General features: G+C 41.0%; 1 protein-coding gene across 9 annotated transcripts in view; it reads right to left on the bottom strand.

The window, feature by feature from the left end:
* LOC105494878 (citron rho-interacting serine/threonine kinase) overlaps positions 1–13,392 on the bottom strand; it is a 195,409-nt gene that overhangs the window by 136,289 nt on the left and 45,728 nt on the right. For all 9 annotated transcript variants that reach the window (XM_011763857.2, XM_011763808.2, XM_011763815.2 and 6 more), the window contains exons 8-9: positions 6,836–7,039; positions 4,524–4,677 (exon numbers count right to left, since the gene is read on the bottom strand). In XM_011763857.2, the coding sequence (XP_011762159.2) occupies positions 4,524–4,677; positions 6,836–7,039 (358 nt within the window). The remainder of the gene's footprint in view (positions 1–4,523; positions 4,678–6,835; positions 7,040–13,392) is intronic.

The raw sequence follows: 13,392 nt of genomic DNA, 5'->3' as shown, positions 1-13,392 counted from the left end.
CAAAGGATTATAAATCAAGCCGCTGTAAAGACACATGAACACGTATGTTTATTGCGGCACTATTCACAATAGCAAAGACTTGGAACCAACCCAAATGTCCAACAATGATAGACTGGATTAAGAAAATGTGGCACATATACACCATGGAATACTATGCAGCCATAAAAAAGGATGAGTTCATGTCCTTTGTAGGGACATGGATGAAGCTGGAAACCATCATTCTCAGCAAACTATCACAAGGACAAAAACCAAACACCGCATGTTCTCACTCATAGGTGGGAACTGAACAATGAGAACACTTGGACACAGGAAGGGGAACATCACATACCAGGGCCTGTCATGGGGTGGGGGGAGGGATAGCATTAGGAGACATACCTAATGTAAATGACGAGTTAATGGGTGCAGCACACCAACATGGTACATGTATACATATGTACCAAACCCGCACATTGTGCACATGTACCCTAGAACTTAAAGTATAATAAAAAATATATATATATTTTAAAAAAAAGAATTTCACCTGAAGCTAAGTAGGCACAGAATCCCTCTCCCCTAAACCAAAGACTGTCTTCCCTCAGGATTACTGTGCAACCATATTATACACTTGAGGTTTCATTTGCACCATTCAGGGCCAGTTAGCAAATAAGCAGCAACAATCAAAACGACACCTATTTGGAAGAAGACTATCTCAGTGTTTCATCAGCATGGGACCACCACTGAGTCACTGCCAGATGGAAACAAAATGTATTTTCTGCTAACAAATGCTGAGGACCTGAAAAATCAGGATCATTTCTGTCTTTCTGAGAATAGCAAAAGAAAGACAACTCAAGAGAAAAAGCCCATGTCAGACGCAACAGACCATCCGAGTTCTCTAGCACGTTAGCCATAAATGTCCTAGGAAATAATCTGTGATCACCACTTGCATTATGTGTTTCTCACTGTTGAGATATGGCAGTCTCGGATAAAAGGTACAAGTGTGCTGGTTCCCTTGACGTCGCGATGCCTTGGGGGAAGATATTTTAAAAGACGTTGATAGAAGACAGCAAAACTTTCCCATGGATGGGAGCAGGTACACGACGCCAGGCAAGGTAGGCATAATCCCAAAGGGAAGAAAGAGGAGTTCTGATTGGCTTCAGCTTTCCTGAAGCCCAGAAAGATCAGGCTGGTTACAGCCAGAATCCAGCCCAGCATCTGAAACATCGCCGGAATGGCACAGCCAGGGCAGCTGGTACGCTTAGGAAACCCCCCACTGAAACTTGGAAAGCAGCCTTGAAATAATGATAATAATAAATAAGCAGCTGAAAAACCAATCTTGTGGGAGGCTGGAAATGAAACAGAATAATGAGAGCCTGGTGACCCATGAGCGTGGCAGTCACTCATCACAGTGTTCGACTTGCTGGAAGAATAAGTATCCTGGAACTGGGTCAGATGCCTGGTTCATGGGGTGCTGCCTGCAGCAACCCCAAGGGGCAGGACCCAGGAGGGTACAGAAGCTACACCTGACCTCAGTGTCAATACAAAGGCACATCCTAGTTTCTCTCGGTAGCCACTCCCAGTTCTGTCATTCATAAATTTGCCAAGACCTTTCTTAAATTATATTTATATATCCTGCCGAGACCACCTCTTGAGATAATGAGTTTTAGAAGATTATTACCTGCTGTGTTAAGCAGTACTTCCTTTCATTGGTTACAACAAGAAAAAGAAGAATTGGGGGTGAAACCGCACAAAGGCTAATGTTGCTTTTAACAAGGGACAATCTCTTATTGCAAAAGGCGGAAATATTCAACAGCCTGGAACTACCAGGCATTTAAGCAGCAACCATGAACTTGGGAAACTTAAATGATTCAAAGTATTTTGGTTGATGAAAATCACTCAACATGTGTTTATGAAAAACCATACTAGATAAAAGCATAATTTATGTTATAGTTACCTAGTTAGAAAATAGCTTACAGAGCATGGAGTCAAGCAATGTTTTCAATCACAAATCTCTGAGTTGATTGCAAATAACGCAGGGATCAGAGGTTGGTGAAAAACAGGAAAATTTGCTAGGAGACAGTGAAGTTAATACCATGCCTCTCTGCATAGTCGGAAACTCCATAAAACCACCAGGAAAACGCACTACCAATCCTCAGTGGGCACGAAGATCCCACCTGCTGACTGAGCTACACTAAGTATCTAAACTAGGAGTAGTCCCATCAAATATAAATACCCTAACTGCAATATGGTACCATGGATTGATTCCTGGAACAGAAACGGGACATGAGTGGGAGAACTGGTAAAATCCAAAAAAAGTCTCAAGTGTAGTTAGCAGTAATGTACCAATATTAGTTTTGACAAATAGTTTTTCAAACACTTAGTTTGACAGTGACACTGTTATGTAAGAGTTAACATTGGGGTCTGGGCGCGGTGGCTCACACCTGTAATCCCAGCACTTTGGAAGGCCAATGCGGGTGGATCACCTGAGGTCAGGAGTTCAAGGCCAGCCTGACCAACACGGAGAAACCCTGTCTCTACTAAAAATAGAAAATTAGCCAGGCATGGCCGGGCGCGGTGGCTCAAGCCTGTAATCCCAGCACTTTGGGAGGCCGAGACGGGCGGATCACAAGGTCAGGAGATCGAGACCATCCTGGCTAACACGGTGAAACCCCGTCTCTACAAAAATACAAAAAACTAGCCAGGCGAGATGGCGGCGCCTGTAGTCCCAGCTACTTGGGAGGCTGAGGCAGGAGAATCACTTGAACCCGGGAGGCAGAGGTTGCAGTGAGCTGAGATCGCACCTCTGCAGTCCAGCCTGGGCAGCAAGAGCAAAACTCCGTCTCAAAAAAAAAATTTTTTGTAAAGAAAATACATTTTGTGAGTCTTCAGAGTCACTACACTGGGAGCTGGGAGTCAAATACATTATGCCTAATTTATAAGTTAAACTTTATATAACACAGATATGTATGCACAGCCTCCGAGTAGCTGGGACCACAGGCATGCGCCACCATGCCCAGCTACTTTTTGTATTTTCAGTAGAGACAGGGTTTCACCATGTTGGCCAGGCTGGTCTCAAGCTCCTGGCCTCAGATGATCCGCCTACGTCGGCCTCCCAAAGTGCTGGGATTACAGGCATAAGTGACCGCGCCCGGCCCCCAGTGTTATACATAACAGTGTCACTGGGTTTCAGTCCTATCATCAGTTTCACACACCCACTGGGAGTCTGGGAACATATGCAACACAGATAGGAGGGTGGGGAACTACTATAACTTTACTCAGGTAATCACCATTCACTGACTTACTTAGGTGGAGATATATTCTTAGGCATGATCAGCAAGTTCATGAATAAAAAAAATTAAGTGCTTATTCAAGAAGATTACAGAGATAAAAAGGCAAGACAAGAAAAGATTAAGTACTTGAATAGCATCTAAAAGAAAGTCTATCAGATCTTTCCAAAAGCATAAAAGGAAGAATGCCCTGAAAATATATTACTGATTAAAAGGTCTGAACCTTGGAGATTTGGGGGGAGATGTCTATTTATTTAGAAAAATAAAGCAATGTGGCCACCCGAATAATAAAAACATTTGCCAAGAAAGATTTATGGAAATGCAACCTACTTAAATATTTCAGCAGGTTAGAGAAATCATCAAAATGGCTTACAACTGGACAATACTGAATTTTTACCATACTATGTCCTAGCTGAAGGTGCAAGCAATTATAACACATCTCCAATCAGAAGCCTGGTTTTGACACCTAGAAGCAGATTCCATTCCCAACCTCCGTCCATCACCAAAAACAAAACACATACTCAAACTGCTTTCCTACTGGCTCTAATCCATGTTGATCATTGGGTCCAGTTATTAGAAGACATTCAATCAACAACACATCCAAGAATTAAAAAGATTTTTAAAAGATCACCAACTGGTAAAAGAAAAAAAGAGCATTGTGTGGTTTCTGTTGATAATAAACCCAGTCTTTGTTTTTAATGAATTTATTCAGTGTGCACTAACTGATTATAAAAAGTGATGTATGAATGAATCTACTGTGCATATACATTATAGGTTTTACATGCTTGTGAGCAAAGACAAATATTATCGAGGGAAACAAATGAATAAACACAGGGAGGTGTTTATGGTTTTCGTTTAAACTCAGCCATTAGCAGAACAACCTGGGCATGTTGCCTAATCTGAGTCTTTTTCCTGATACGTGAATGAAATATCTAGATCCACTTTTTTGGAAGAAATTGTGTCAAACCAAGTGATAACCTTCAAACTCCATTAATCTGTGCCTCTAACTTACTGAGGGATAATATTCTAAAGGCCACATAAACACGGAGTTTGATAAATGACCCAGTTCTACATAAACAATTTTAAAGCAGAATTATTACTCAAAGACGGCTATATCATTAGCCTTTACTACTCGTGTAGATAACTACAGCCTTTATTTATATAATTTACCGAAGCTTCTTTGGGCCAGAATAATCTCAGATCTCTCTTGAGTGTTTCAAAATCCCAACATCCCAAATTAAGGAAAATAGCCCTACTTACAGTTACGAATGTTATTCCAGTCGATTTTAGAGAAGAAAGGATGGCAGCAGAGACCTTCAAACTTCAGTCTCTCTTTCTGGCCACACAACAAACTTTGAATCAGATCAAGAAAGTCACTGCTCACTTTGGGGTCATCTGGAAACTTCAAAAACCGCTGTTCCAAAAAAACAAAAGAATTTCCTTAGCAGGGATTCCATTTCTCATGCCTCAAAGTGAAGAAAGTATTTCTCATATATGCAAGTTTCTTTTTTTGTTGTTGTTTTTTAGAGAAGGAAGTTTCGTGCCCTCTTCTCTCTGGACCAAAGGCATGTTCCCAAAATAAGTGGCCTGTTCACATCAATAGGCTTAGGTCCTTTGTAGGGGTTCAGCATCCTCCATGGCTTGACCCCGGCTCCCCTTCCCATCTCATCTCGCCACGCTCCCCATCTCTCTCTTTGCTGTCCAACAATGATGAGCTATTTAAAGCTCCCTGAACAAATCACGCTGTTCTCGCTGCTTTCCTTGGCTACCTTTTCTATCCTATAACTCCTTTCTGCATGTTCCCTCTGCACTCTACTTTTGCACCTACATATTGTGCTGTGATTTCAGTGTGATGAAAAATAAAGAAGGCAGAGAGGGCCTGCTTCTTCTGCTCATCCCTGTAAACCTGGTACCTAACAGTGCATGGTATGATAATGCACTCGTTATTGAATGACTGAATGAGTGAGTGAGCTAAAGGGAAGGAAATAAATTAGCTCCAAGAGTCATCTAAGGGGAAATTTTCACTCAAGAGGAGGCACAAGAATAACTAATAATGTATTTACATAAAAATATGTATTAAGCGTTCCCAAAAGATGAAAACTGGGTGAGATACAAAAACCTAGGAAATACGTTCCTTTTCCTTTTAGTTGAAACTAAAAAATACACATTTATCAGAGCCTTAAGAAATGAGCTTCATGAGCTGGGCACAGTGGCTCATGCCTGTAATCCAAATACTTTGGGAGGCCAAGGCAGGCGGATCACCTGAGGTCAAGAGTTCAAGACCAGCCTAGCCAACATGGTAAAACCCCATCTCTACTAAAAATACAAAAATTAGCCAGGCATGGTGGTGGGCACCTGTGATCCCAGCTACTCAGGAGTCTGAGGCAGGAGAATCGCTTGAACCCGGGAGGCAGGAATTGCAGTGAGCTGATATTGTGCCACTGTACTCCAGCCTGGGTAACAGAGCGAGACTCCATCTCAAAAAAATAAATAAATAAATAGGCTTAATGTAGTAGAAAGTACAGTTATTAGAAAATAGTTTTACTATATATATATATACACACACACATACACAGAGTAAAACACATATCTATATATAATTGTATTTCTAATTCATTTCCTCAATTTTAATACCATATTCGATAGTTAGTACTAAGAAGGAGTATATCGAAAAATCAAGAGCATGGACTTCAGAGCCAGACTGCCTATGTTATTTTGGGCAAGTTACTTTACCTTCAGTGCTTTGGTTTCCTCATCTATAAATGAAAATAATAATACTTACCTCACAGGGTTGAAGATTAACTAACTAACTAAAACTGTATCTCCTCAATTCTAAGACTCACAGTTATTCACAGTTAACAGCACTGAAAACAATATGTATTTTATAATCAATAAAAGTATCATAGACTCACTGGCAGCAGTTTTTCTTTCTTAGCAGTACATAAAATAATGGTGTAGTCTTATCATTACTGGCAGCTGAGATTCCGTGAAATACAATTAATAAAATGCTTAGAATAGCCTTTGGCACAGAGTTAAGTGCTATGTAAGTATTTGCTATTATTATTTTCTAGCACTGCTGAAACCCTCATTCACACAATTTTTAAATAACATCTAACATTCTATAAACATTAATTCACACGATACCTATAAAATATTCACACACACAATTTTTAAACAACATTCTATAAACATTCACTCACACAATTTTTTTTTTTTTTTTTTTTTGTGGAGTCTCACTCTGTTGCCCAGGCTGGAGTGCAGTGGTGCAATCCTGGCTCACTACAAGCTCTGCCTCCCGGGTTCACACCATTCTCCTGCCTCAGCCTCCCGAGTAGCTGGGACTACAGGCACCCGCCACCACGCCCGGCTAATTTTTTGTATTTTTTTTTAGTAGAGACAGGGTTTCACCATGTTAGCCATGATGGTCTCCATCTCCTGACATTGTGATCCACCCGCCTCGGCCTCCCAAAGTGCTGGGATTACAGGTGTGAGCCACCGCGCCCAGCCTCATTCGCACAATTTTTAAATAACGTCTCTCAATATGACCTCGAAATCTTCTAAGGACTCTTTACCTGGAAATTCATGATGTTATTGAAGGTTCTGGCAGAGGTTCCCTCTGCGAAGGGGGATCTCCCATAAATCATCTCATAGGCAATCACGCCCACTGACCACCAGTCACAGTCCAGGCCGTAGGTGCCTTTTCCGTCCGCATTCATCACAGTCAGCACTTCAGGAGCCATGTAATCCGGGGTCCCAATTGGGAGTCTGGCATTCACCTAGAATCCCATCAATAAAACGAATACAGCAAACTTTCAATTATCCTCAAGTAGACTGCCAACAGCCACATTTCAGACACAAGCTGATTTGCCACTGATTACTATTCTCCCAGGCACTGAAACCTGCTGTCAAGTGGCACACTGTCAGGAAATGCAAATGCTTTACTAATTTAAAAAAAAAAAAAAAAGCACAAAGCATATAATGCAATCCAAGGGCAAAAGGGCAAGAGTTGTGGATGATACACATACACCCTTTGGTGATACGAATGAGAGTTGGATATATACCGGGAATGGAAGATGTCTTTTCTAATACAAGTTTTTGATATAATAGAACTTCTCTTATGATAACAGCAAAATGATAATAAACTCTAAAAATGAATCTAAAAGATCAACCTAACCGTTACTAGAAAACTGGTGGCTGGCCAGGTGCAGTGGCCCATGCCTGTAATCCCAGCACTTTGGGAGGCCAAGGTGGGTGGATCATTTGAGGCCAGGAGGTCGAGACCAACATGGCCAACATGGTGAAGCTCCATCTCTACTAAAAATACAAAAATTAGCCAGGCGTGGTGGTGCAAACCTGTGGTTCCCAGCTACTCGGGAGGCTAAGGCACAAGAATCGCTTGAACCCAGGAGGCGGAGGTTGCAGTGAGCCAAGATTGAGCCATTGCACTCCAGCCTGGGTGACAACGAGACTGTTAAAGAAAAGAAAACAAAACTGGTGGCTAACTGGCAATATAATATTACAAATCTCAAGTTCAAAAATTTGGAAGACTGCCTTTGGAATTAATGTTCCTACTTCAACCCACCCACAGGGCAAGACATGATAATTAACTTCCACCCAGGGCCCAAGGTTAATGAGTTACTTTTCCTCATCCCTAACGCTTGTTCCTATGATTCCCTCCCCCACTGTTCAGAACCCAGGGGCTTATAATTCAATGACACCCAAGCACTTGACCTTGGCAAAGAAAGGTTAGGACAATACAGGAGGGCATTTTATAAAGCTAAAAGTAATCCATTTAAAGGACCGACCTTTTTTTCTGAGACTTTGTCCTTCTGACTTTTTTAGTGTTTAAATGTCCTTTGTTTCTTGATATGCTGTTGATGAAAGTAGTAGATTTTCTTCCCCTCATACCCACCCCTGTCTATACAGCTTAGTAAGCTGGCAACCCCTTTGGTCTTCAAAATTATTTTGACGTTTTACTGAGCCATGAAATTTGAAGTCTAGAGATTCTTTCTCTAACTTTTCTCCCCATCAAAACAGAGAGGACCTGATTTTAGTTATATAGTGTGTTGACCAGCTGTCCTATAACTCTATATCATAATGGGCTTCTCTCAGGTCAGCAGTATATATGGTGCAAAAGAACTTTTTCCTCATTAAACGATAGTAAGTGCCCCTGAGTGAGCCAAGAGATTTTGTGGGTAAGGCCACATACCTCAAAGTCTGGGCTTTACACCAAGAAAGTAAATTTGCTTGCTTTAACCGGGTGTGGAGAGGAAAGTGAATGTTTAGTGAGGACATGATGAGGTCTCCTCTCCCCAGGGCTGATTCTGGATGAAGCTCTTCCAGCCTGTAACTTGAATCTCGTCCATTCCTCAACCATGAGACTTTCTCATTATATGAAACAGACCTATTCTTCCCTCTGCTCTCTTTTCACCCCTTCCCTCGGGCCCACATTCTGATATAGGTTTTTCCAAGCCCTAAACTCAGACAGCAGTGTGATACGACCATTCCTGACATGGATTGTCCACTGCTTTGGGCAATAAAACTTCCACTATAAATGCCCCTTCAAGAAAGCCAGATGGTCACACCATCCAAGAAACCTACAAGCAGTTTTGGCTTGATGAACAGAAGGGGAGACAAAGGGGAAAATATTTGGTCTAAGACAAAACCACAGGGTGACTTAAGCTTGAAGAACTGAAAATAGGTTAAGTCAAGGAGAAGCCTTAATATGTTGGGAAATCTGGGCTGATATTGTTTTTTTAATATGTATGTAAATGCTAAAGAGCTCAGCACAGGATTAGGATTAAACTAAAGGATTTTGGTTAAAATGCACTGACAAGCAATAGTTTTTGGGGTTTTTTTTTGTTTTTTTTTTTTTAAATGGAGTCTCTCTCTGTCGCCAGGCTGGAGTGCAATGGCGTGATCTCAGCTCACTGCAACCTCCGCCTCCCAGGTTCAAGCAATCCTCTTGCCTCAGCCTCTCAAATAGCTGGGACTACAGGTGCGTGCCACCACACCCAGATAATTTTTGTATTTTTAGTAGAGATGGGGTTTCACCATGTTTGACCAGGATGGTCTCGATCTCTTGACCTCGTGATCCAGCCATCTCGGCCTCCCAAAGTGCTGGGATTACAGGTGTGAGCCATGGAGCCTGGCCGCAATAGATACTTTTTAAATAACAAAACAAGAGAAGGAAAACTATAACATCTTGATTTGACTAGGTAATGAAAATGCTACTATATTGTTGATTAAATACTTATCCTTTATGTCTAATGACCTTGCAGGACCTAACTACACAATTGTCCAATACATACCATTTGCATTTATTGGATTTTGTTTTATTGCCACAGGCTGTTCAGGAATATTCAGTTCTCCTTATTTGCAGCTCACAGGGCACAGTCACTTGTTCACAACCAAAGAATTGCAAAAACAGAATTGACTGGGGCATGTTTCTCAGGATGACCCAGCCAAACAGTATGAATTGCCAATGCCTCATTTTCAAACTAATGATGAGACTTATCAAAGAAAGATAATTCCCCAACGAATTTTTGCCCCCTAACAGATACATGATTATACACATTTATGCACAATCATTTTCTAATTTTCTACATTTTATTAATTTGTACTAGAAAGCTATGAAGGGAAAAATACCCACTGGCTTACTCTTTAAGTGCATAATAGTGATTAGCAAAGGCATTACTCTTTGTTAATTAACAAATCTCTAAGTGTGTAATAGTAATTAACAAAGGCTTGTAATGACAGTTAATGACTGCTAAGTTCCCATTAGTCACTGACCCCCAAGCACATTAAACCTGTTCAACATGTAATCTCACATGTCCTGATTATGATTTTGCAATATGCTTTCACTCTCCTCTGGTAGCAATTCAGCCAGTTAATCTGAGTGAGATGTTAAAAGTGAACCTATAGTAGGGGCCCAGCCTGCCTGCAGGAGGACACTATCTGATAGGGCCCAGGTACTACTTAACTTAGTTAATTTTTTTTTAGACAGAGTGTTGCTCTGTCACCCAGGCTGAAGTGCAAGTGCAATCTCAGCATACTGCAACCTCCACCTCCCGGATTCAAGCAATTGTCCTGACTCAGCCTGTTAAATAGCTGGGACTACAGGCACGCACACCCAGCTAATTTTTGTATTTTTTTTTAGTAGAGACAGGGTTTCACCACATTGGCCAGGCTGGTCTTAAACTCCTGACCTCAGGTGACCCGCTCACCTCAGCCTCCCAAAGCGCTGGGATTACAGGCATGAGCCACCGTGCCTGGCCAACTTAGTTAATTTTTACTGTATTGACAGGGAAGAAAATAAACAAGTTCAGAAGACTATATGAGAATGACTAGGGAACAGAAGAGTCTGCCATATTTTGGGAGAAAGGGGGAGAAGGAAAAGAAAGGAAGGAAAGAAGGAAAGCGGGGGAGAACTGAAAGAGGGAGAGAGGGAGGGAGAAAGAAAAGAGTGAACTTAGCAGATTCTTTTACTAACAAAAAGCAGATGAGGATGAAAGAAAATCAGTGTCTTCCTCCTCCTAACTCCTTTCCATAAAATGCTTCATTCAACATGGTGAAACCCCATCTCTACTAAAAATACAAAAATTAGCCGGACATGGTGGCAGCCACCTGTAATCCCAGCTACCTGGGGAGCTGAGGCAGGAGCATCGCTTGAACCCAGGAGGCGGAGGTTGCAGTGAGCCAAGATCGCCCACTGCGCTCCAGCCTGGGGGACAGAGCAAGACTCTGTCTCGAAAAAGAAAAAAAAAAAAAAAGAAAGAAATGCTTAAACATAAAACTATTTAAACCTAGCTTTACCCAACACGCTGCCTAGGGCATAAGTGTATACCTGCAGAAGCAGGGGGAAAAGGAGTTCTCACTATGTTGTTCCTCTTATGGAAAATAAAGCTTTTGACTCCCACATAAATCTAAAAAGGGCTATCTCTTCTGGGGTTGCAACTGCTAAATGGGGTTATCACTTACCATGCTATATAATGTGGTTTATCTACAATCTCCTTACGACCATTTTCATGATAGCCAAATGAGATAGATTGGAACTCAGCTGTTCACCATTCTTTGAGATTCTAATAAAGAGAAGTGGGTGACCTAAGTCACACAGCAGGTCCTACAGTCACTAGGCCCTGTGTTTACTAACAGAAAATACTCCAAAGCAACATTCTGAATGAGAAGCTTGAAATAAGACAATGGATAATGGAAAACTGAACAGATCTAAGATTCACAGGTATCCAAAATACAAAGATAATATGTGGGGGTAATAGGCAAGGGACTGATTGATTTGGGGTAAGTAATATATGATAGTTTCAGTAAATGTGGATTATATTTTATACAGTATACTATGAGTACAGGTAACATTTAGAACCTACTTTAGGCCTACAGACATTTCATTCAAAGGAAATATGTTTAACCCAATACCACTATTAAAACTATCCCCCCAAAAATCGTAATTTTATATCCACACTTGACTTGATCTAGTGTGCAGATTATTGCTCTTCTATAACAAAAGGGACTTTGTACTTAATGCAAAAAATTCCTTTTTATCTGCTTGTCACGTTCCAACCCTAAAAGCACAAGGGAAAAAAGAGAGGCAATATTCTCAAGTGTGTGGTATTGAGTGTCATATCTCCTTGACCAAAATAATCAGAGATTGAGCCTTTGTTGCAAATAAACCCGGGAGGCTCCTCACCTGGAGTGAAGGTTGTTACAATTATAAATGAAAAGGGCGGTTTGAAGCACTGAAAAATAGAAACTGGGAACCCTGTCTCTCCATCAAAAGCTCTGAAGAGAATGACCTCAGATACAGAGATAGGGTCTTATTCTTAATTCCTCTTTATTTACCAAGCAGTAACTTTGGATCTTGATTAGTTTTCTGAGCAGGTTTTCTTACTGCAAACACATATTCCTGTCTAATTAGCTTTCTGATGCTTCTCAACCTACTGCAGGCATGATCAACTAAGGGTTCTCAAATCCCACTTCCCCCAATCATCCCATCCCAGGCACATCTGGCAATGTCTAGAGACATTTTTGGTTATCTCAACTGGAGGGGAGGGTGCTAATGGCATCTAGGAGGAAGGGGTCAGGGATGCAGCTAAATATCTTATACAGGGCAGGCCCCACAACAAAAAATTATTCAGATCAAAATGTCAGTAGTGCTGAGGTTACATTGTCAATGTACCTATGCTTCAATTTATTTCTAAATTCATGATTTTTTTAATTTCACGAATGCAGCATATAAATTTGTTTTAAGACAGGGTCTTGGTTCTGTCACCCACGCTGGAATGCAGTGGTGCAAACGTGGCTCGTTGCAGCCTCAACCTCGTGGGCTCCAGCGATCCTCCTGTCTTGGCCTCCCATGTGGCTGGGGCCACAAGCATGTACCACCACATCTGGCTAATTTTTTTATTTTTTGTAGAGACTAGGTCTCATTTCGTTGCCCAGGCTGGTCTCAAACTCAAGTAATCCTCCGGCCTCGACCTCCCAACGTGCTGGGATTACAGGTGTGAGGCACTCTACCGGCCCATATAAATTTTTTAATCCTAAGTGATAAAACTTTGCATTATTTTAACTTTTTTTCTGTGCTTTATTCCACTAAGATTAATACCTAAGTTTTCATGCCTGTTTCTAAATTGTACATAATTTTTAAAACATAAAATGCTTTGTAGTTATAGCAATATAATCTAATTTTTAATGTAATGATCAAATGAACAGATTACAAGAAAATAACCTGAAATAAAGAATAGTGCTGAGGTTGAGAAACTCTGACACTGGACAACATGGGAAACTTATTTTTCCAAGGGCCTGAACACCAAGAAAATTCTCTCAAGTAGGTCTCAGGTCTGCAGAACACACAGGCCACATGCTAGAGAGCAAAAAGTTCACGCAACTCCAAGCCTTTTCTTAACATCAGCCTAACAATACCCACCTTTCTGAAAGCAGTTTAAGAAAAAAAGAAAATTTTACATATTGTCCCTTATATAAAGGATTTAACTCTCAGACTTGAGGGGCGTTTTGAAGAGCAGCTTCTCTAACCTCTTAAATTGTGCATTTTAACTAGCATCAGTTTTTTGTAGAGAAAGTATAAAAGATCAAGTTCCCAAGGATTTGTCTAGGTCAC

This window comes from Macaca nemestrina, chromosome 10 (genome assembly GCF_043159975.1).
Source record: "Macaca nemestrina isolate mMacNem1 chromosome 10, mMacNem.hap1, whole genome shotgun sequence".
Classification (NCBI taxonomy): Eukaryota; Metazoa; Chordata; class Mammalia; order Primates; family Cercopithecidae; genus Macaca; species Macaca nemestrina.
This window is presented reverse-complemented; position numbering and strand designations above follow the sequence as displayed.